Raw genomic sequence first — 21,085 nt, forward strand, 5'->3', positions numbered from 1 at the left:
CACACACACTTAACGATATTCAAGTACATTAACACTTTCTGGCAAAATGACTGTAATAAACTAGAGAAACCACAGTTCAGACAAGCATAAGCATTCTTGCCTATGTCTCTATAAATTTGTGGTTACTTAATGGATTTTCCAAAAATGATTCCCTATTTAAATATACATAAAATATATATAATATAAAATACGTATATATATATAAATATATTCAAATTATATAGAGATTTATAGTACTAGTCTAAAATATGTGTACAAGGGTCATATACAAAAGTTCAGCTAAAATGATTTCCATGATCTCCTTATCCTTCTATATGCATATGTAACTCTTCCCCTGCTTGACAAATTACTAAAGGACTTGATTCTTTTTTTCAAGGAAGTTGTGGAGTTAGCAGTGGGATGTTTGTCAAAACATCTGAAGCAGCCCCAGTGGGTCTACGTTCCCCTGTTCTTAAGGCACTGGGGTCAGCTAGCATAGAGGTTAAGTGGATGCCACCTGAAAAGCCAAATGGAGTCATCATCAACTACTTTCTTCACAGGTAACATTGACTATTACTGCTATTTTAAATTATTTAAAAATGTGTACCATTCCAGGACCATAAAACCAAATACATTGTATTTTTCCATAAGGGAATAAATGGGAATTGGTGCTTTATGGAGCACCTACTAGGGTCTAAGATTGGTACTGGGGGCGCCTGCGTGGCGCAGTCGTTAAGCGTCTGCCTTCGGCTCAGGGCATGATCCCGGCGTTGTGGGATCGAGCCCCACATCAGGCTCTTCTGCCATGAACCTGCTTCTTCCTCTCCCACTCCCTCTGCTTGTGTTCCCTCTCTCGCTGGCTGTCTCTCTCTCTGTCAAATAAATAAATAAAATCTTCGAGAAAAAAAAAAGATTGGTACTGGAAGCTTTTACACATGATCCAGGGGGAAAAAAACCACAGCTACCATGTAACACTTTTGTCTGAGCCCTACTTGAAAGATGAGACCTCATAGTGCACATCAGCCTTACCTCTGATTAAGTCGTAGAGCAGCACCCTAGAGGCTCACTGACCAAGAGAACATAGTCATTCCAGAGCAGGAACCAGGTCTGCAATGAGAATTCTAATATTTCCCATCACCTATTATGTGGAGCTCGGAAAAACTTTTTATCCTCAAAAAACAAGGTGCTTCCCATCTGCGGAAAGAATGGCTCAACTCTGCAGTTCCCCTTCTGGTGGAAGGAGTTTCCACTCAGCTGGCTGGATGGTTCTGAGAATGCAATAGATGGTAATGCAGCTTCTTTTCACCATGATGTGCAGAATTTGTTTCCAAATTTCTGCTCAGCAAACATTAATTTGAAGAATAATATTTCTGATTCAAATACGCACAAACACGTAAAAATGGCTAATGCGAATTTACATTTTACGCTAAGCACATTAGTGCAAGCTCTGCACATTTTGTTCCTAAAGTGAAGAAAAGAAGGAAAGAGAGAGTGGAGGGAAAGAGAAGAGAGCAGGGAGAGACAGAGATACTTGGGGACCATGGGCACTTTGGGTTGAAGGGTATTGCACTCCCTGATCCAGTCTTCACCTGATCCACATGGACATAGTTTTAATTTAATGTTTTCTTTTAATAAATTATGAATAATGAGGAGAAGAAGCAGAGGGAGAGAGGGAGAAGAGAGTATGGAAAGGTGAGAAGGAGAGAGAGAGGGAAACAGAATGACAGAAAGGGAGAGGAAAGGAGGAAGAGAGGAAAGAAGGCAAAGATAAAACAGAAAGAGAGTCAAGGAGGCAAAGAACCTGTCCACTGAGAGTTTGCTATCTGTCCTAGTCCATTCAGGCTGCTGTAACAAAAATAGCATACACTGGGTGGCTTATAAACAACACACATTATTTCCCTGGAAGTTGGGAAAATACAAAATGAAGGTACTGACAGACTCCATGTTTGGTGAGGGTCCACTTCCTGGTTCACAGACAGCTGTCATTTCACTGTGTCCTCACTGTGGCAGAAGCAACTAGGGAGCTCTGTGGGTCTCCTTTAGAAGGGCACTAATCCCATCCATGAGGGTTCCATGCTCATATCCCAATCACCTCCCAAATGCTTCATCTCCTAATACCATCACCTTGGGGGTTTGGAATTTGGCATATGAATTGGGAGTGGAGGAAACAGTTATGTCCCGACCATAACTAAGACAGAAAAGACACTATGGAAGACAGATATCAGCAGACCTAAGGGATTTGCAGATGAAAACCCCATTCCAAAAGCCACGTATTTACATTAGGCAAACAGAGAACAATACATTCTTGCTCAGACCCTCACCCCTACTCCAGCGGCCTCACACTTCCCTTGTTTGGTCCTGTGCCCTGAATATGTCGAAACTTAGTTCAGGCTCCTTTTGCAACTTCAGATATTGAAACCCTTTGATTCAGGTCAGTCTTCAGTGATGAGTAAGGTTTATAGGAAAATTATGAAAGGAGAACGTATTATTGCATTTCTGCCTATGTAAACGACATGGCCAAAAAGGAGCAAGCCAAATTTCTGCTCAGCAAACATTAATTTGAAGAATAATATTTCTGATTCAAATACGCACAAACACGTAAAAATGGCTAATGCGAATTTACATTTTACGCTAAGCACATTAGTGCAAGCTCTAAAATGCCCATCCTCTTCCAATAGTTTTCTTTCATCTACTTAATGCTAATTGTATGAGAAAAGCACATCAAATTCCTATTCTGCATAAAGGGAAATAAAGTATCTGTTATAGAGCAGGACGTGGCTTCAGTCTGTTGGTTTTGTAAATAAAGCTCATGATTACAGTGACTATTCCATGGCAGCTATAGAGAGGGAAAACAGGAAATATAATGCAGAAAGCCCGCTTCAATGAAAAATACTGTAAATTGAATTTGACAGCATTTGATGGCATTTGATTATTCTAGTCACAGCCAAACAATGATATAAAGAGTAATATGAAACAGAATGTGTTACTGCCTAGCAGACTCAAAAGCAATAAACCTTCCTCCAATGTGACACAATCACTTCACAATCATAATTGTAGCCTGTTTGATACCTCTGAGTACAGCAGAAGGGCACTGACTGACATAGATACATTTTGTTTTTTATTTAAAGTGAAATGAAAATGGCGCACTGGGGCTCCAGATACAATCGTTATATTCACCTACATAGGCATGAATCACTTGGCGGTTATTTCAGCTGAAGTTTAAATGTGCTTAGACAACAACAATATCAAATTTTTCTTAGATAGCTGCAAAAAAAAAATCAGAAATTTGTAAGGACAGAAATAGAATGTAGACACATAGTTCTTTTTCATTCTGGGACTACATAGAGCCCCTTCTATAGTTATAGCCACGAGCCTGCAGTATTTCTGGGGAGGTTATGGCATGTAATTCCTGCTTCATCATTTGCCTCCTCTTTCTTGTATCGCCACCAAAGGAAATACACTTAGCTCAAACCAAAGTCGGGGTTTGGCCTAGGCAGATATTTTCATTAAATTGCAGGAAGCCAATTTGCCAATCCCATTTTGCAAATACCTGTCACTCTGCTCTCTAAGCCCCTAAATCGCTTCCCCTCAGTAATTTCCTTCCATTGTCTAAAGTCTGCCTCTAGATATCATCCTATTGAAAAGCTTCTGTGCTGATAAAGGGGTGTTGATGACTTTACAAACAAAATAATCTAGGAAGGATATGATTGTTAGTGCAATTTCTTCTGTTCTGTTTACCTGTTACTTTGTTATTTGATTTAGGCTACTTTGTTCACTAAGGTGAGGAGTTACAAAAGACAATACTGACAATAGGGACAACATTGATGTTAGTTGTGCAACCTGTTACTGATAAAGTATAGACAAGGCCATCTTCAGCATTTTTTTTCTCCTTATAGTGCGTTTGGATATTATAGTAATGATTTTTCAGTATTCCCCTCTATCATATATCTAGAATGTTGTAAATGCCAAAATCCCTCCACAAAATCTGACTTCTGTCTACAAAATCTACCAGATATTTTTTCCTTAGGACTTTACAAAATACTTAATGAAATGATCTCCTACCATTTTAATAGAGACAAAATTGCATGAGGTTTATTCTCATAAACTCTCTCTTTAAATAAATACAGAGATTGATCAATGTGCAGTAAGAAAAAATGTATACAAATACCTTCTAAACACTGTAAAAGTAGAAATGAATAATGAACTCTTTCTGAATATTTAAATAGTAAGATTTTGAAGGATAAAAACGGAGATAGTTTAGATAGATGGTTGATATGGAAAAATATTCCAAGCAGGGAAACACAAATAATAATTTTCTAGAATGGAAAAATTAAGCTGATTGAATAAACTAAGAGGGCATCGACTCAAAACTGAAGAAATTTTTATACAGTCAATTCATGTTGCGTGGAAAGATAGATATGGGATGGTGATAGGTAGATAGATGATCAATAGATGATAGATACATCCATAGATGGATAGATAGAAAGAAATGTTCATATCTACTGTGAGATCTGAGTCCTATTACCAAGGACCTTTACTATAGTAGGAGATATAAGTCAAACTTAAGCAAACAAATGAAAAAAGAGAAATATAATGTGAAAAATATAAATATTTACCAGAAAGTTTACAGGAAAGAAAGATTCTTTTTGTCTGGAATATTTATGGAAGACTTCATTCATTCATGGATGAAGTTGATGTCATTGGGACTTGGTCTTACAATATAAAAATTTAGTGACCATTATTAGAAATACTTTAGTTGGAAAAAGTTTTAACAGGACAGAATATTACAAAGGCTATTTATCCTTTCTTTATGATTACCCAAGGCGCATAAAATTTCCATCAATGAAAGTAACTATTATTAATTTTAACATATATAATATTTCTTCTTTCTTTTTATAGTTTCCCTTACATAAAAAGAATCCTATTGTTCATGTGTTCTCCAATTTTCTTTAGGTATTTGGATGCACACACACACACACACACACATACACACACACCCTGCACTTCTTTTAATGACTCAACTATATTTTATTATGTGGATGTGTGTCAATATTATTTAACCAATCCCCTACTGATGGCAAATTAGGTGATTTCCAAGTTTTCATTACAACAGCAACTCTCAAAAAAACACCTTTACAATGAGCAGGTGAAGGATTATTCTTGGTACTAGAAGTGCAGGGTCTAATTTTGTGCATTTTAAATAGAGATTGTTCGATTGTCTTCTAAAAATGGTTTGTAAGAATTTTAATTCTGGGGGTACCTGGGTGGCTCAGTCGTTAAGCGTCTGCCTTCGGCTCAGGGCATGATCCTGGCATTCTGGGATCAAGCTCCACATCAGGCTTCTCCACTGGGAGCCTGCTTCTTCCTCTCCCACTCCCCCTGCTTGTGTTCCCTCTCTCACTGGCTGTCTCTCTCTCTCTCTCTCTGTCAAATAAATAAATAAATAAATAAATAAATAAATAAATAAATCTTTTAAAAAAAGAAGAATTTTAATTCTGAAAACTCCTGTCCATAAGGGGTCTTAACAATTTTTCAAACCTTTGCCAGTTTAATATTTTAAATGACATATTGTTGTTTTAATTAAAATTTTGATCATTATAAGTGAAGTCATTCATTTATTTTAAATATTCACTTGCTATTTGTGTATGGGTATATAAATATTATATATCCTTAGACTATTTTCTTTTGGAATATTTCTCATTCATTTGTCTATGCTCTTTATATAGTAAGGAAATTCTCCCTTAAATATCATATTAAAATAACACATCAGTTATTTCTTTCAGCGATTTTATGGGTTCTACTCCTTATATCTAAATATAGACTTAAGTTGGTTTTAAAAAATGAGACAAGAAGTCTATGCATTTATTTTTTTTTAAACTATCTAGTTTGTCAACATTATTTTATAATTCACTGTTTTGAAATACCACCTATACAAAATTCCATCATCTGGTCCATTTCAGGATTTTATATTCTATTTCATTTATAGTGGACAGGATTTTAATAAGCAGAGTCTGGTAGCAAAGATATCTCAGGTGAATAAAATTAATAGAATGAACAATTCCCAACACTAAAGGCATAGTGTTCAAGTAATTGTCAGGCTTGGCTGGAGCCTTTGTTATTTATAGGGGGAATTTCAACAATCAGCTTGATGGTAGATTTTAAGACTTGAAATACCAGGCTAAGGAGTTTAGATTTTTGATGTGGAGGCAATGTAAGCCATTGCAAGTTCAGGGTAAAATAGAAAAGCATTGTGATGAAGTGGACAGAGCTTGACATTTGTAGGCAGAAGATGTGGCTTCCAGGTGCTGGGTCCAACACTTACTAGTTATGTGACCTTGGGGAAGTCATTATATTCCCCAAGCTTCATTTTTATGTAAAGATAGGCTAATAAACATAAAGAATTACTTCCTAGAATTTTGTAAGAATTAAATGAAATAACGTATGTGAAAGTCCTGTGTTAAACATCAAGCATGATTAAAGTAGGAAGTCATCCTAGATGTACAATAAAGATGTGCCATGCTTTAGGAAGACAAATCTGGCAGGTACAAATATTTAAGGACAAGGAAAAAGATCCATGATATTAAAAGAAGAAGATTGCACAACAGTGTGCCTAGGATGATTCTGTTTTTCTTTAAACATATAGAATATTTCTTTACATTTTTATGTGCATAAAAAATATCTGGAAAAACAAAAAAACTTAACAGTGCTTATCTCCCAGAGATAAGTTAAGCACAATCCTTTTATTTATTTTTATTTTTAAAGATTTTTTTTTAATTTTTTTATTTGAGAGAGAGAGAAAGCATGAGAAAAGGGAGGGGCAGAGGGAGAAGGAGGCTCCCTGCTGAGCGGGAAACCCAACGCAGGGCTCAATCCCAGGACTCTGAAATCCTGACCTGAGCTAAAGACAGATACTTAACCAACTGAGCCACCCAGGCTCCCCGAGCACAATCCTTTTAAATACAGATCCTCCTCAACTTACTCTGAGGTTACATCCCAATAAACCCATTGTAAGTTGAAAATACTATAAGTCAAAAATGTATTTAATACACCTAACATACCAGGGGCGCCTGGGTGGCTTGAGCCCTAGACTTTTGAATTTAACTTAGGTCATGATCCCAGGGTCATGGGATCAAGCCCCACATCAGGCTCCATGCTGAGCATGGAGTCTGCTTGTCCCTCTCCCTCTGCTCCTCCCGCACTTGTGCTATCACTCTCTCAAATAAATAAATAAAATCTTTAAAAAAAAATACATCTACCAAACATCATGACTTATCCTGGCCTATTGTAGATGTGTTCAGAACACTTAGCCTATATTTGGGCAAAATCATCTAACACAAATAATATTTTGTGTTATTTTTATATTTTAAAATATTATTAATTTTATAATTTTATATTTTTAATCTTATTCTAGAATAAAGTGTTGAACACCTCATGTAATTTATTGAACACTGTACTAAAGCATAAAACAGAATGGTGGTGTAGCTACAGAAGGGTTGTGTGTCAGTTGTTTACCCTGTGATTGTGTGGCAGACTAGAAGCTGCCACTCGCTGCCACTGCCCCAAATTCTTCAAGAATATTTTACAGCATACTGCTGTCCTGGGAAAAGATCAAAATTCAGAATGTGAAGTACAATGTCTACTGAATACATATCACTTTCACATCGTCATAAAGTCAAAAAATTTAAGTCAAGCCATCATAAGTTGGGGACTGTCTGTACTTGTGTTTTTGTTCATCCGTATTTTCTAATTACTGTTCACAACAAATGTTTCATATGGCAAGATAAAGACAAAATAGTAAATTCAGTTAGTCCAGATGCAAATCAATCCTCACCCTGTTAATGATTTCCCGATTTCTCTCTTTCTGTGGACATCATCACTCTCTGTAGCAAGTTCTGCTTCAGAAAGAGAAACCACAACAGTCGTTTTAACTGATTTTAACTTACATAATTGTTAACTAGTTGTAAATTTGTTAACTAGGTAATTGGAAGGATAAAAAGTGAACTCTAAGATTATCATGCAGGTGGCAACTGCAGGAAACAGCTACTACCCTTGGGACTGAGGCAGCTAGAATTTAAAACTCAGTAACTAGAGGGGAGCACACGCCCCCACTCCCTGCCCGGGAACCCGACCCCCACTGCCATGCTGGCACCCAGACACCTGAGGAACAAGCACCGTCCAGCTGACGCAGGTGTTTGGGGAGAAGGCATGAAATAAAACTGGTTTTTCCAAGTGTTGTTAAAATTTCATACTCAAACTTCTCTTGAGGGGGAAGGATTTGTTACTTTCAGTGTGAAAAATCCTGGCTGAAGAGACATTTACATAATCAGCAAGCAAACAAGAAAAGTAAGCAACCAGTTCCTTTTTCCTTTCAGCCTTCTGGTCTCCCTCTGGCGCCCCCTATTGACAGAGCTCAACATAGACTCAGCAGTTAAAGCAGAAATGCCATTGCAGAGTCCCAGCTCCTCCATAAAGCCAAAATATTGAAGGAAAGGGTTATTGCTCAGAGACAGCGACTTAATAATGGGCACATTTTTCTAGTTAACCAGGTTTCAGAGAATTTTTGTCTCGTCAACCAGTCCGTCACCCAGGCATTGCTTACAAAATATTTATTGTTTATTATAGTGTGCCATGCTTCCCTAGGGGCTGAGAATATACAGATAAGTAAGAGAGAGTCTTTGCCTTCAAGGAGCTTGTAGTATGATATAGAAGGTAGAAAAGAAAGAAAATATATTACAATATAGTGTGACAAGTGAATCCATAGAAAGTAGACTTAGCACATAAGGCAACACGATAATTCTATTTGAGAGAGAAGCAAGGGGAAGACTTCCTGGAGAGAGTGACTGTGGTGGTGCTTTAAAAGATGAATTAGAGTTAGCCTATAGAAAGGGGAGGATGAAGAAAGTGTGCAGCAAGGCATTGCAGAACAAGAATGACGTATCAAAGCCACGGAAGCATGAGCTATCTTGGACTAAAAGGGAACTGTGGGCAAGCATTTGATTATGACGGGGATATCAAATGGAATAGAAATCTGGAACATAAAGCTGTAGTGGTAAGCACAGGCCAGTTGCATGGCAAATCACTACCATTTTAACCGGGATTAAATCTTAACATTTTTGGATTATCTCTGACGTCTCCTCCCCCGACACCAAAGTATCTACTCACTCCATGAAGCTGGATGATTCAACCTTTTCCATGGCATTTGGTAAATCACCTGTGTTTTCAGTTCCTCTACAATCAGTTGTAGTTCAGGATCTATCTTTATTCTCATGTGGTCTGTTGAGATGACCTCTTCACGATGTGACTGACTACCTGTTGTCATTCCCTTTCAATGCAGCCTTTACATGATTGCTGGATTTGTCTTCCTAAAAGCAGCTTTGGACGCCATTTCTATGATAACTTCATTTGTATCATGTATTACATTTAACCCAGTGATTTTCCTGTGCATAATTTGATATAATTCTTACAAAAATGTGGGGACATTATACACTATAAAGTTTTTAACTCCAGTTTACAAAGTGGAATGGAAACTTAGAGAGCACAGGTGAGTTTTGCCCAAGGCCATCTAATCAGGGGGTTGTAGGCCTAGACCTACAACCTATCTCCTCGGACTACAGGTATTTTGGGTTTTATATTTAAATTGGTATTCTTATTATTCTTCATAAGGTGAGGGTGGCAGCTTCATAATCTGAAATTGCTTTGGAAAATGAACTAGTTATAGGATTTTGCTTTGGTTACTTCTGAAGACAAACGCTGAGAATTGTTGCAGGGAATAAAGGGATAAGGAGTTTTGGGTTTTTTGGGGTTTTTTTTAAGGTTATACTACAGTAAGAAAACATAAGTATGAATCTCTTTTAAAATATATGGTTCCTAGTTTTAATACTTATTTTTGTTTTCTTCTTAGTGTTAAGCAACAGTAAATTAACTCTAGTTGGAAAAGGACATTCATTTTTCAAGTATCTCCCAAATGAGTTTAAGCATAGAATAACCATTTGGCTATTCAGAGAGAACTGAAAATGTGATTTCCCTAAACGCAGACTGTTCAGGAGGAAACACTTCCAGTTAAATGAGCAGTTGAAGCCTAAATCTTAAATAAATTAGGAATAATTGTGATCTACTTAACCTCTTCAGTTCAAAGTTTATTCAGACCTGAAGATATTCTGTTTTTTAACACCACAGATGGAGCATTTACCTCAACATAATGTTAATTTATTGAGTATTCAATAGTGGCAAGAAATACTTAACCAGGCATCATCCTTTAATTGGTTTGGTGGATAAACTTGAAGCTAACACAATATTTAATCTCGCACATAGCACAGATTTTTCAAATTCATGCTTTCAGGCAATTTTTAAAAGAATGTCACAACCATGGCTACACCTCAACGTGGGAATTCATGAGAGTTTAATAAAAATTAATTGAATTGTCATAGGAAGGTTGAAGCCAGACAAAACAGACAATTTTTATTTCCCCATAGAAGTTTATGTTTGTTTGCTGTGTTATGTTTCTTGCAAACACCTTTTAAAAACTCACTGAGTGGAGTCCTTGGCTGTGAGCCCTGTGGTCCTCATTAGAATGGATCCCTCCCAATGACACACCTGGTACCTACTATCTGCAGCAAGTACAAAGGCCAAACCCTGCAAACCGACACTGAGTGCAGAATCTGGCCCACGCATGGTAGCGAGGAATAATGAGGTGGGTTGCCGAAACATAATTGCAGGTCACTGAGAGGTATCTAGGAAGCCTCTATAGTCTCCAGCAGGAGGCTTGTCATTGCTCGTGCTTAGGTCATTGTGATTTATCAACTTGAGGATCATCAAATTCCCAAAGCCAGAGATTTTAAATATCCTGCCTTTTTGTGAGAGGTACTGTCATTTACTTTGCCTTAATAACCCTTTCCATTTTGATGGTTAATCTGATATGGCAGCATGTGACTATCCTGGCATCTGAAGAACATGTTCATTAAATACTCCTAACAGCCTGGAAAATACTGCTTTATCCATCAGTCTCTCTCAACTACAGAGTAGAAGCTGAGTAGGAAAGGGTCATCTCTTGGGTACATTCTTCCCCAACCTAGAATGCTACCTTAGTAGGTAAAAAGAGTTAATAAAGATGAGGCAAAAATGCAGAGAAGCCATGGAATTACATATCTTTTGGCCATTTGTTCAAAGAAATTATTGAATTTACGGGGCTCAGATGCTAGGAATATGGAAATAGATCAACCACGATTCCTCAGCAGCTTCCCCTTCTGGTTAGGTCTGTAGCTAACCAGATTTTTTTTTTAATTTTTCATTTTTGCATCATGAATTTACATCCAGATGAGCAAATAACTGTTCCGAATGAAATATCAGATATTTGGGGCTATATTAACAACTGACAATTCCATTCCTCTTGCTTAAATGTTTAATGCTCAATATATTGAGTACCCAAATAGTATGCATGGGCCTTAGTTTTTATATCAGCCAAATCTACAGATGGGACTGAAGAATCCCTTTCTCAGGCATTTGGAAGGATTTTTTGAACATACTCTGAATTTTACTAGGTCTTGGAGAAGACATTTAAAAGGAATCTGATTTTTGCCCTTTAAAGATCTCTAGAGCAAATTCATATTACATAATTTATCATGTTATTTTCATTAATTTGCATTTAGCTCTATCTTCTTGACTCAGCCATGAGTTCCTTTAGAGAAGGAATGTGTACCTCTGCTCCTGGTACAAGGTGTGGTGTTATATTAAGTGCTCAATAAAGGTTTGTTGATGAATACAAGAAAGAAGGGCCCTTACTTTGAAGGGTTATGGCTTAATTAAAGAAGAGAAAATTCAGAATATGCATGACATGAAGGATGTGAATTCAAAACATTTTTTAAATATCCTGGAAATAGATGCAAAATAATTGTGCAAGGTAAAAGAGAATTAGAGCCGTGGGCTTCTCTTCGTCATTCCTCATCCTTCGGTGCGCTAGCCAGGGCTTTTTTGCACAAAGATCTTGTGGTTCTAGGAGCATTAAAAGGGTCACGCTCTGTGTGCAAACACTTTTCAAGTCTCTGCATTCATCATATTTGCTAATGTCCTGTTGACCAGTTCATAGTGAGTTTGGGAGCACATTAGCAATAGACATGGATATAGGAAAACAAAACAATTGGAATACTTACTGCAATCCATCTGCTAGAGAAGGGTAAGAATTCCTCATAATATCAACTTCTAATAATTCTACATAGTGTAATTTCCAGTTGTGCAAAAAATAAAATTGTGCAATGTAATGCATGTGCACATGCACACACTTCACACACATATAATGGAATATTACTCAGCCATCAGAAAGAACGATTACCCAACACTTGCAGCAACATGGAGGGGACTGGAGGAGATTATGCTAAGTGAAATAAGTCAAGCAGAGAAAGACAATTATCATATGGTTTCACTCATTTGTGGAACATAAGAAATAGCAGGGAGATCGGTAGGAGAAGGAAGGGAGGAATGAAGGGGGGGTAAACAGAAGAGGGTATGAACCACGAGAGACTATGGACTTTGGGAAACAAACTGAGGGCTTCAGAGGGAGGGCGGGTAGGGGATTGGGATAGACCGGTGATGGGTATTAAGAAGAGCACATATTGCATAGAGCACTGGGTGTTATATGCAAGTAATGAATCATGGAACACTACATCAAACACTAAGGATGTACTGTATGGTGACTAACACAACAAAATAAAAAATTATTATTAAAAAAAGAATATAACACTAAGGAAAATAAGTCAGAGAAAGACAAATACTGTATGTTTTCAGTCATGTGTAATTTAAGAAAGAAAACAAACGAACAAAGGGGGGAAAAAAGGCAAACCAAAAAAAAAAAAAAAAGCAAAGATCCAGAAATATTTTTTAAATGTGTTAATAGTGCTTACGTATATGCTTCTGATTTTTTAAAGTTTTTAAATAACATATGTGTTTCTACATGTTGTATGTGCAGATTTTTTTAAGGAAAAATTTCTAAGGCAATACAATAAAATGTAATTATGGGTAGTTATGCACTGTTTAAATGTTTTTATTTCTTCTGTGTTTTCCATATTTTCTAGGAAATATATACATTCTTTATGATTAGCCAAAAAAAAAAAACCTACACTTAAAAAATGATACTGAGTCAGGCCTTTTGTGTACTCTTGCATCTGGTCTTCATTATGACACCAGAAAGGGGCAGTTGAATTGATAACAAATTTTTCTGAAAAGCAATTTCTTACTCTATGTGCAGACTTTCTTTTGAAATGTGCTGCTGTCCCTGATTGCCTTCCTGGTCTCCTTGCAGACGTCCTGCTGGCTTTGAAGAGGAGTCCCTTTTGTTTGTCTGGTCAGAAGGAGCCCTTGAATTCACCGATGCTTCGGATACTCTGATGCCTTTCACGCACTATGAATACCGAGTCAGAGCCCACAACTCCAGGGGCTCAGTGGAGAGTCTGTGGTCATCAGCACGGACCCTGGAAGCCCCACCTCAATATTTGCCAGCACCTTGGGCGCAAGCAACCAGTGCCCACTCAGTTCTGTTGAACTGGACAAAGCCAGAATCGCCCAATGGCATTATCTCCCAGTACCACGTGGTCTACCAAGAGAGACCGGATGATCCAATGTTTAACGTCTCTACTGTGCATGCTTTCACCATGATGGTAAGAACTTAGGAAAAAAGAGTAACAGATGCTTAGAGTATCTGGTTAATATGTTGAAATTGATTCTTTATCCAGCTTATCGTTTGTCTTCAGTGAGAGCTTAAATGCATTAAAATCTTTCACATGTGAAAAAGAGCAATGTAGTCATGGGGAAGATATTGAATTGAGTGTAAGGGACATTGGAGACCAGTTTGCAGGCCACAATTAATTTTCATTACCTCAAGCAAATAAGTGAATATCTCTGTGTGTGATTTCCAAATCCATTAAATGGGGATACTAAATGTGTCTCTGTATACCTCATGGGGATGAAGCATAGATAAAATTAGACCAATACGGATATAGACACAGATACAAATTTGGTGCAGATACAGATATAGACACAGATTCGGATCAGATATGGATATAGATAGATGTGACATTATTGGCTCTTTGAGAAAAAAAGGAAGTTAAATTTCTAGATCTATCTATCTGGATGATATAGATATAGATATCACATGCACTATAACTTACTGGTGACTTATCTGGGGTGATCACCTCTGGCCCATAACATAACTTAATTGAGTTCACTAGTATCTTCTGAGAGCTTTCTTTTCACCTGGCATAAGCTGATGTTCTATGGGAGATATGGAAACAGGATGGTTCTTGTATCAGGGAGATTTCTCTTACTGCAGAGATGACAATTGAACATAAGAGAAAAGTAAGAGAAGTAGTGAACTATAGCCTATAATATCCACCACATGGTGATTCAGATCCCAGATTCCAGCACCTACCAGGCGTAAACCACAATACAAGATCACAATATCATCTACCAAAAGTGTTAGTCAAGAAGTGCTCTGAGAGCTCAGCAGGAAACCCTCAAACTGAAGTGGCTTCATGGAGAAGATGAAATTTGTGGTCTTAGTAGTTAAATACATACAATTTTTAAGATGTGCCAAGACCTTGCTAAATATGAAAATCTCTCATAAGAAAAAATAAACAGACAGCATAAAGCATTATTTTCAAAAGCAGACCGTGTTTCTATGCTACCAATCTAGATACCCCAATATCCCTGAAGGTTATCTTATAGAGTATAACATTTATCAAAATATCTATATAATACTGAGCAAATATATTGTAAAGAAACTCTGAAAGAATAGTTGTAAATGAATAGTTTAAAGTGCAATATTTTCTCCCTGTCCTTATATTCAGTTTTTCCATATGACTAAAAAATAAGCAGTATGTGAATTAAAGAGATAATATTAATCTTTCTTTTACTTAGAATTCAGAATGGGTACTTTATTTTTTACGTGACATTTAATTACCTTTGATTATCTTTCATACTACATCTTCCTAGAGCCTTCATTACAAGCATTAGAAGCAGTGTTCTTAAGTGCAGAAGGTCTTTTTTAGTTGATATGTGATCCACGGAGAAATCTATGACTTCTCACCTTGTCCTTGGAATTCGTGTTCTAAACTAAAGCAAAATCCTAAAAAATAAAGTAAAAATACTGAAAAACACTTGACAAGGGCTTTCTGAATGACATACCTTAATTTAAATATATTTTTATTGAAGGCACTAATATTGCAATAATTAAACCTCTGATTTTAAAGTATGGCTTTCAGAGGCCTGAGCCTAAACATTTAATTTCCCAAAACAATTTTATTGGAATTCTCTTATGGTATACCCTCTACATCATTCCTTCATAGCTAGTTTCATCTCACAACACAAGATTTAAAGCATAAAATGAACTCTGTCCTGTATTTAAGCTTCCAGGTTCTGTTTTTATCACACTAAAAAGTTCCTGCAAAAGTGGAAGGCCTAAGGCCCCAAGCTTTAAGCATTGCATGGTCCGTTATCCATGGGCCCTGCCAACACAGCTCCCACCTGGCAGCCCAGTGTTGCTGTGCTCTTCCATTTTCTGAAGAGTAACCTTTGTGCAATGCTAAAGAGAATAGCCAGAATGACCAGGAAACAGTAATATTTCTGCACCCTATTTTTTAATGTTTGCATCTGTGTGCGTGTTCAAAGTGCCCCCCCATCTGGAAATCTGGCCCTGAGAATCCCAAGAAAAGATTTCATCAGGGTCATTAGGAAAGGCCCCATCTGAGCTTGTTAAGCAATCAAGGACATCTTCCATTGAGCAGTCGGGCCAGTGTTCAGATATTGTGGTGAGTAGGCCAGATTTCCGGGTCAGGAGACTACTATGACTCTTTATGGGCTGACATCTTTGAAAGAAAGAATCAGAAAAATAAACTATTGTCTTTGAGCTTCGTACATTCCTACATCCCAAGAGAATGTGTTTGAGCCTTAAAAAAAAAAAAAAAGATATTTAAAGAAGGGCGTTCTACCATGTAATTCCAATTCCTCACCATCAGAGAAGAATGTTTTTTTTTTATCCTACCCAAATCCTTCCTCCTGTCACTTAAGTCCATCCTTTCCTGTTCAGAAGAGCATGACTTCTCTAAATCAGTGCAATGAACCTTCAGGGTCAAGAACAGATTATTGACGATTCAATCCAATTTGGCAAATAGTCATTGAACACTATATTCAGTATGCCAATACTCAATACTGTGGTCAACTGTATTGTTGAAGACTACCATGAGACTGGGCCCTTGGGCAGAGCAGAGACTGAAGGGGAAGTTGAGTAATCAAGTCTGAGGCACACTTTATTACTGCTGGGCATATCAGATTTCTAAGTTTCTTTACTTCTGAGTTTCTGCTGCTCATGTTCTAATGATTCCCTTTAAATCTCTCTCTGAGTGTCTTCCTGGTTCTACTTAGTTTTTCTCTAATTCCTATACTAGCTAAACATCTTTACTGTCTTCTTCCATGTCTGTGCCTGCCCTAGGAAATATTTCAAGCTTTTGTTTCACTGACCACTCTGGCTAAAATTTTCTAGAGCAACAGAACTACATTTTCAATTGGTGAGGCACAGAATCCCTCCCCACAATTGAAGGATTACAATTTAATCCACAGACTTGCAAGAGGTATCACTAAATAGTCTCATTTAGTCTCTTGTTTACTGGGATCCTATCTCTGCATGAGGGGCCACCAATAAATTGCCCATAATGTAGCGCCATCACTGGCTTGTCCCAACGTCCCCCCAGAGTTGTTTATAGACAGGTGGACGTTGCTGGGAGAGCCACATAAAACAGGTGCAATGGATGCATGAATCCTCTTGATGGTGGCAATGGATGGAGAAATGGCAATGGGGGCCCTCCATGGGGGTGGAGAGCATATGTGTTGGCAGGAGCAGCAGCAGCAGCCGCAGAGGCAGCAGGAGAGGAGAAATGGAAGGAGCGTGGGTTTTAATGTATCACCAGCTTCTCTCCCAATCTCATGAAAAGTTTCATCTCCCTTTGGGCCCAAGTAGGTTCTTCTAAGGGGAAGAGACAGCTATCTAGATTCCTGGGGTCTCTTCAGACCAATACTCTCCACTACTGAAAACAAGCTTTAAGTAGAAGTCCTTAAGCTCCCTTCCCAATTAGCTCTGTGATGAATTGTGCAGTGTCAGGAGAGAAACTGTATTTAGCCTTGCTTGGCATGCAGGAGTTCCATGGTGGTATTTACAGGGAACACTCCTGGCGAGGTTGGCGATATTGCTGCCACCATTCAGATTTGTTTGCTTTTTCTCACTGGCATCTGCCATCGCACTGGCAGAAATAACTTGGGATTTAAAGGCAAAGGTGGTTTACCTGTTAGTCTGTGCTCTCAGTATATCCCTGCTTACCCCACAGGGTTATGAAACATCAAGCCCAGATCATACATTTGCCCAGTACCCTGAAAGATAGATGGTACTTCACTTTCTGGGTAGAATCAAGCATACGGTGCTGAGGGGTAAGCAAATTATATGGGTCACTAAAAGTTGGCTTCCAATCTGGAAATAAAATCCAGAATTACAAACTCTACTTTCTAGATTTTAGTTGCCAAACTCCCTTGCCCAAAGTCAAGGAAGAAGTATTCCAAATTTTCTCTTGTGGTTGTCTCAAGTCTCTTTACCATTAAGTAGATATGGGGGGAGAGGGGGGATGAGATGCTTCATAACTGCCATATTGTGGAGAATTTGTGAGTAAATTGATTAATTTGTTTTTAATCCCATTTTTATTTTGGTTTAGTATAATGTAAAATATATTATTGCTCTTTACATATGATCTTAATTAATTGTAGCTCTTAAAATTTGATGACTCTTAACCTTTTCTCCCCTTATTTATAAGACAATAGAAATGCACTAGGAGATCTAGATATCTGTAAGGACTGCTTCGGTGACTATCTTTCCAAAATGAAGAAAAATTTGGTAATAAAAACAATCACTGTATTTTTTATATCAGTTCTATGAGCTGAGATTTTCACACTTTATAATGTAACTGTTTTACTCATTCTTTATATAAAATTATAAAATAGAGGTGGATAAATGTCACACAAAATGATGACCAGTTATTGGCTTGACCCATTTTGTTGTATTGTAATGATGGCTTTGGTCTGACATTAACTTTTCATTCATTAACCTTACATTACCTTTATCCCATTTTTCTAACATGGTACCAATCACGGATATATATCAGGGATCTGCTTTGTACTCAATATTATTAGAGATGCAAACCAAATAAGTCTTCTTGAACTTCATATAAGTACTTCTTAGAGAGAGCTTTGTTTTTCTCAAACCACTTTATTCCAGTGAACTTCCTCCAGGACTCCCTTGCTCAATCAACACTTATTTCCAGGGCAGGTCCTGTGGTTTCCCAGCCACATTCAGTGACAAGGACCAGCCCAGTTTTGGTAATCAGGACTCATTTCGGGTGTTTAAAAAAAAAAAAAATCTAGTCTAAAGCCTGCCTCGTGTCAAGAGATCTGCAGTAGGAAAGAAAGGACACATTTATTTTGTTTATTTCCTTCCCTCTTCTTTAGTTCCCTCCTGTTGATGTCCCCAGGACTATGGGAGAAAGGAGAATTAGACAAAAAGGAGCAGAGCCTTACTCATGAATCTTGTTCTTATCCATCTGCCAGTGCTTCTTGTGGGGCTATATGGAGATCCTGCATGGGAAACTCCATGTTCCACGTTCCCTGATACAGGCAGCACACTTTCTGGCTAGTTTCTTGCACCATTACTGTCCCCCAGAGATTCACCCCACAGCCTCTTTTACTTCTGGGTTCTTATCTCCTGAGCAATCAGCTGATACTAGGTCCTATCACACTGAAAAAATCTTATTCTTTTCTTGACATCCTCCAAGCATGGGGAAAACTCATTCTACCAAATAAGGAAAGTAAGCTTGTTCAGCTCTATCTTCTGTACTTACCCTACCATGCTGGGTGAGACCCAGCCAGCTTCACAACTTCATAATTCATTGACTAAGAAGCAGGAAACAGCTTCTGTGCTAAGCCACGATCCCCAAATCTTGGGATCACATGGGAATCTCAGAAGATGCTGTTCCATGCTAGTAGCTGCATCAAAATTACTCTGAGTCTCTTCAGCTCAGTAGCAAGCCTCAAGAAAAGAGTAGATTGTCCATCTCACCTTTCTTACAGACACCCTCAATCCCTTCAAGTTGTTCTCTTGGATATCCCTCCTATGCCTTGAGAGATGGGTGTGGCGTATCCCCATTCCTTCTTCCCAAGTAGTAAGGAAATAACCTGGGGAAGTTTCTCTACCGAATTCCCTTCTTCAACTTGTTTTTTCATGAACCTGGATCTTCTCTTATATAAGCTGTTTTATATAGATCTTCAGAGGAAGGTGAGCTTGAAGGTGTAAGGCTGATTCTTTCTTTCCGTAAGTCCTGCAGAGGAATGTCTAGCAGTTCCATTAGAGTTACTTATCACCCATTTTTTCTAAGCTGTACTTATTATTCCCTTATACATCCTGTTCCATAACTAAAGGGATCCATCATCTTTCTGGTTGCTCAAGCCAGATAATCTTTGAGTCCTCCCCCTTCCTTATTTCCATATCCAATTTTCACTAAATCCTACTGATTCTATTTCTAAAGTATATCTTGAATCCTTCTGCTTGCAGACCACGTTAGGTTCTTCATACATGTTGTTCCTCCTCAAATAATCAGTTCTTACACTTCAAATAGATCCATTCTCCTCCTCAATTGTCATATCTGAACTAAAATGTTACTCAATACATAAGGCTATTGCAAAGGCTAAATATATTAACGCATATGCAAAGTACTTTAGAAACTGTAAATGGCAATGTAAATAGGATGTAAAACTTTAGAAGTCCTACTATTTGGACTAACAGAAGCTGGAAGAAATGAACAAAAGTAGAAAAAGTTTTGATTTGCATAAAGCAACTGTACTAGCTTGGTTATAAATGAAAAACCTTATGTTTTATATATTCTAAGCACTCCTCACCTTGCAACAAAATTCAGAGCTTGCAAATTTAAGTGTTTCTTGACATCACACTGCTAATTTCCAGGTAATGTCTCAAGTATTGGATTGGGCCCTATTTCTTTTCTAAGTCACCTGGAGAAAGAACATGCTTTTTGTGTCCCTAAGGTTTAACACTCACCCATATTCTCTTCCACCATAACATCTCAGTCTTGCTCCTCTGAGTCCTTGTCAGGTGATTACCTCTCTAGATGCAGTTCTGTTTACCCACCATGATGCTCAGTGGACCCTGCCCATTCCCGATCTGGGATCCTATCAGCAAAACATGAGGTCTTTTGATAATACACAGACACACACACACACACAGACACACACACACACACACACAATTCATAAGTCACACAGATTCTGCCAAACTAACATTGGCCTACTGTACCTGTGCCAAAGAGCAGGCTATCAGTTTATGAGGGGCAGTTGGCGGGGAGGCTATTTGCCCTTTCACTCCAGTATGTTGTTGTTGTTGTTGTTGCTGTTGTTGTTGTTTTGACTTTAGCTGAATTGTAAAGACACCTAAGAATGCCACAGAACCTTGTTAAATACATAGGTGAAAGTAAAATGAACGTGTCCACACGGTAACAGGCCCAGGCCATAAATTCAGGCTATATGCCATTTAGCAGAGACAGCAAGCTGTAAATGGCAGTGAAGGGCAGAAGTTAATTGAACTACTGTGCTCTTGTCACAAGTGGAAAGTAGCCACTACCTGAGACAAGATGGCTGCCCCTGAAGTACCCTATTACAGCCAAGAGATCATATCCTGAGCTCTGCAAGGGCTTATGGGTGAGGGGGAAATCATACACAGATGACCAATTTTTTTATGGTTCACAGCCGATCAAAGTGAAATTCAGCAGCTGTTCAGGACAAGTGACCACTGTAACGGCTGTAATATAACCTACTAAATAGAGAGGGAATTGCATTAGAGCAAGAGGTTAGCCGTGATTATCGGCAGGTGAGTGCTTTATTGAAGTTGAAAGACCATTAACATTGATAGAGTAATTATTTCAACTTGAAAGTAATTACCTTGATGGGTGATAACTTCTCTAGTGTTCCCAGATTTGATTGGGCCAAACAATTGTGAGCTCCTGAAGCCTAGAAAAAT

At 38.0% G+C, this 21,085-nt stretch overlaps 1 protein-coding gene across 1 annotated transcript in view; it reads left to right on the forward strand.

The window, feature by feature from the left end:
* The window catches only part of USH2A (usherin), a 676,781-nt gene that overhangs the window by 572,391 nt on the left and 83,305 nt on the right, over positions 1–21,085 (forward strand). Inside the window, exons 59-60 of the mRNA XM_040636016.1 lie at positions 377–539; positions 13,271–13,625. Coding sequence (XP_040491950.1) covers positions 377–539; positions 13,271–13,625 — 518 coding nt within the window. The remainder of the gene's footprint in view (positions 1–376; positions 540–13,270; positions 13,626–21,085) is intronic.

This window comes from Ursus maritimus, unplaced genomic scaffold (genome assembly GCF_017311325.1).
Source record: "Ursus maritimus isolate PB19 unplaced genomic scaffold, ASM1731132v1 scaffold_2, whole genome shotgun sequence".
NCBI lineage: Eukaryota > Metazoa > Chordata > Mammalia > Carnivora > Ursidae > Ursus > Ursus maritimus.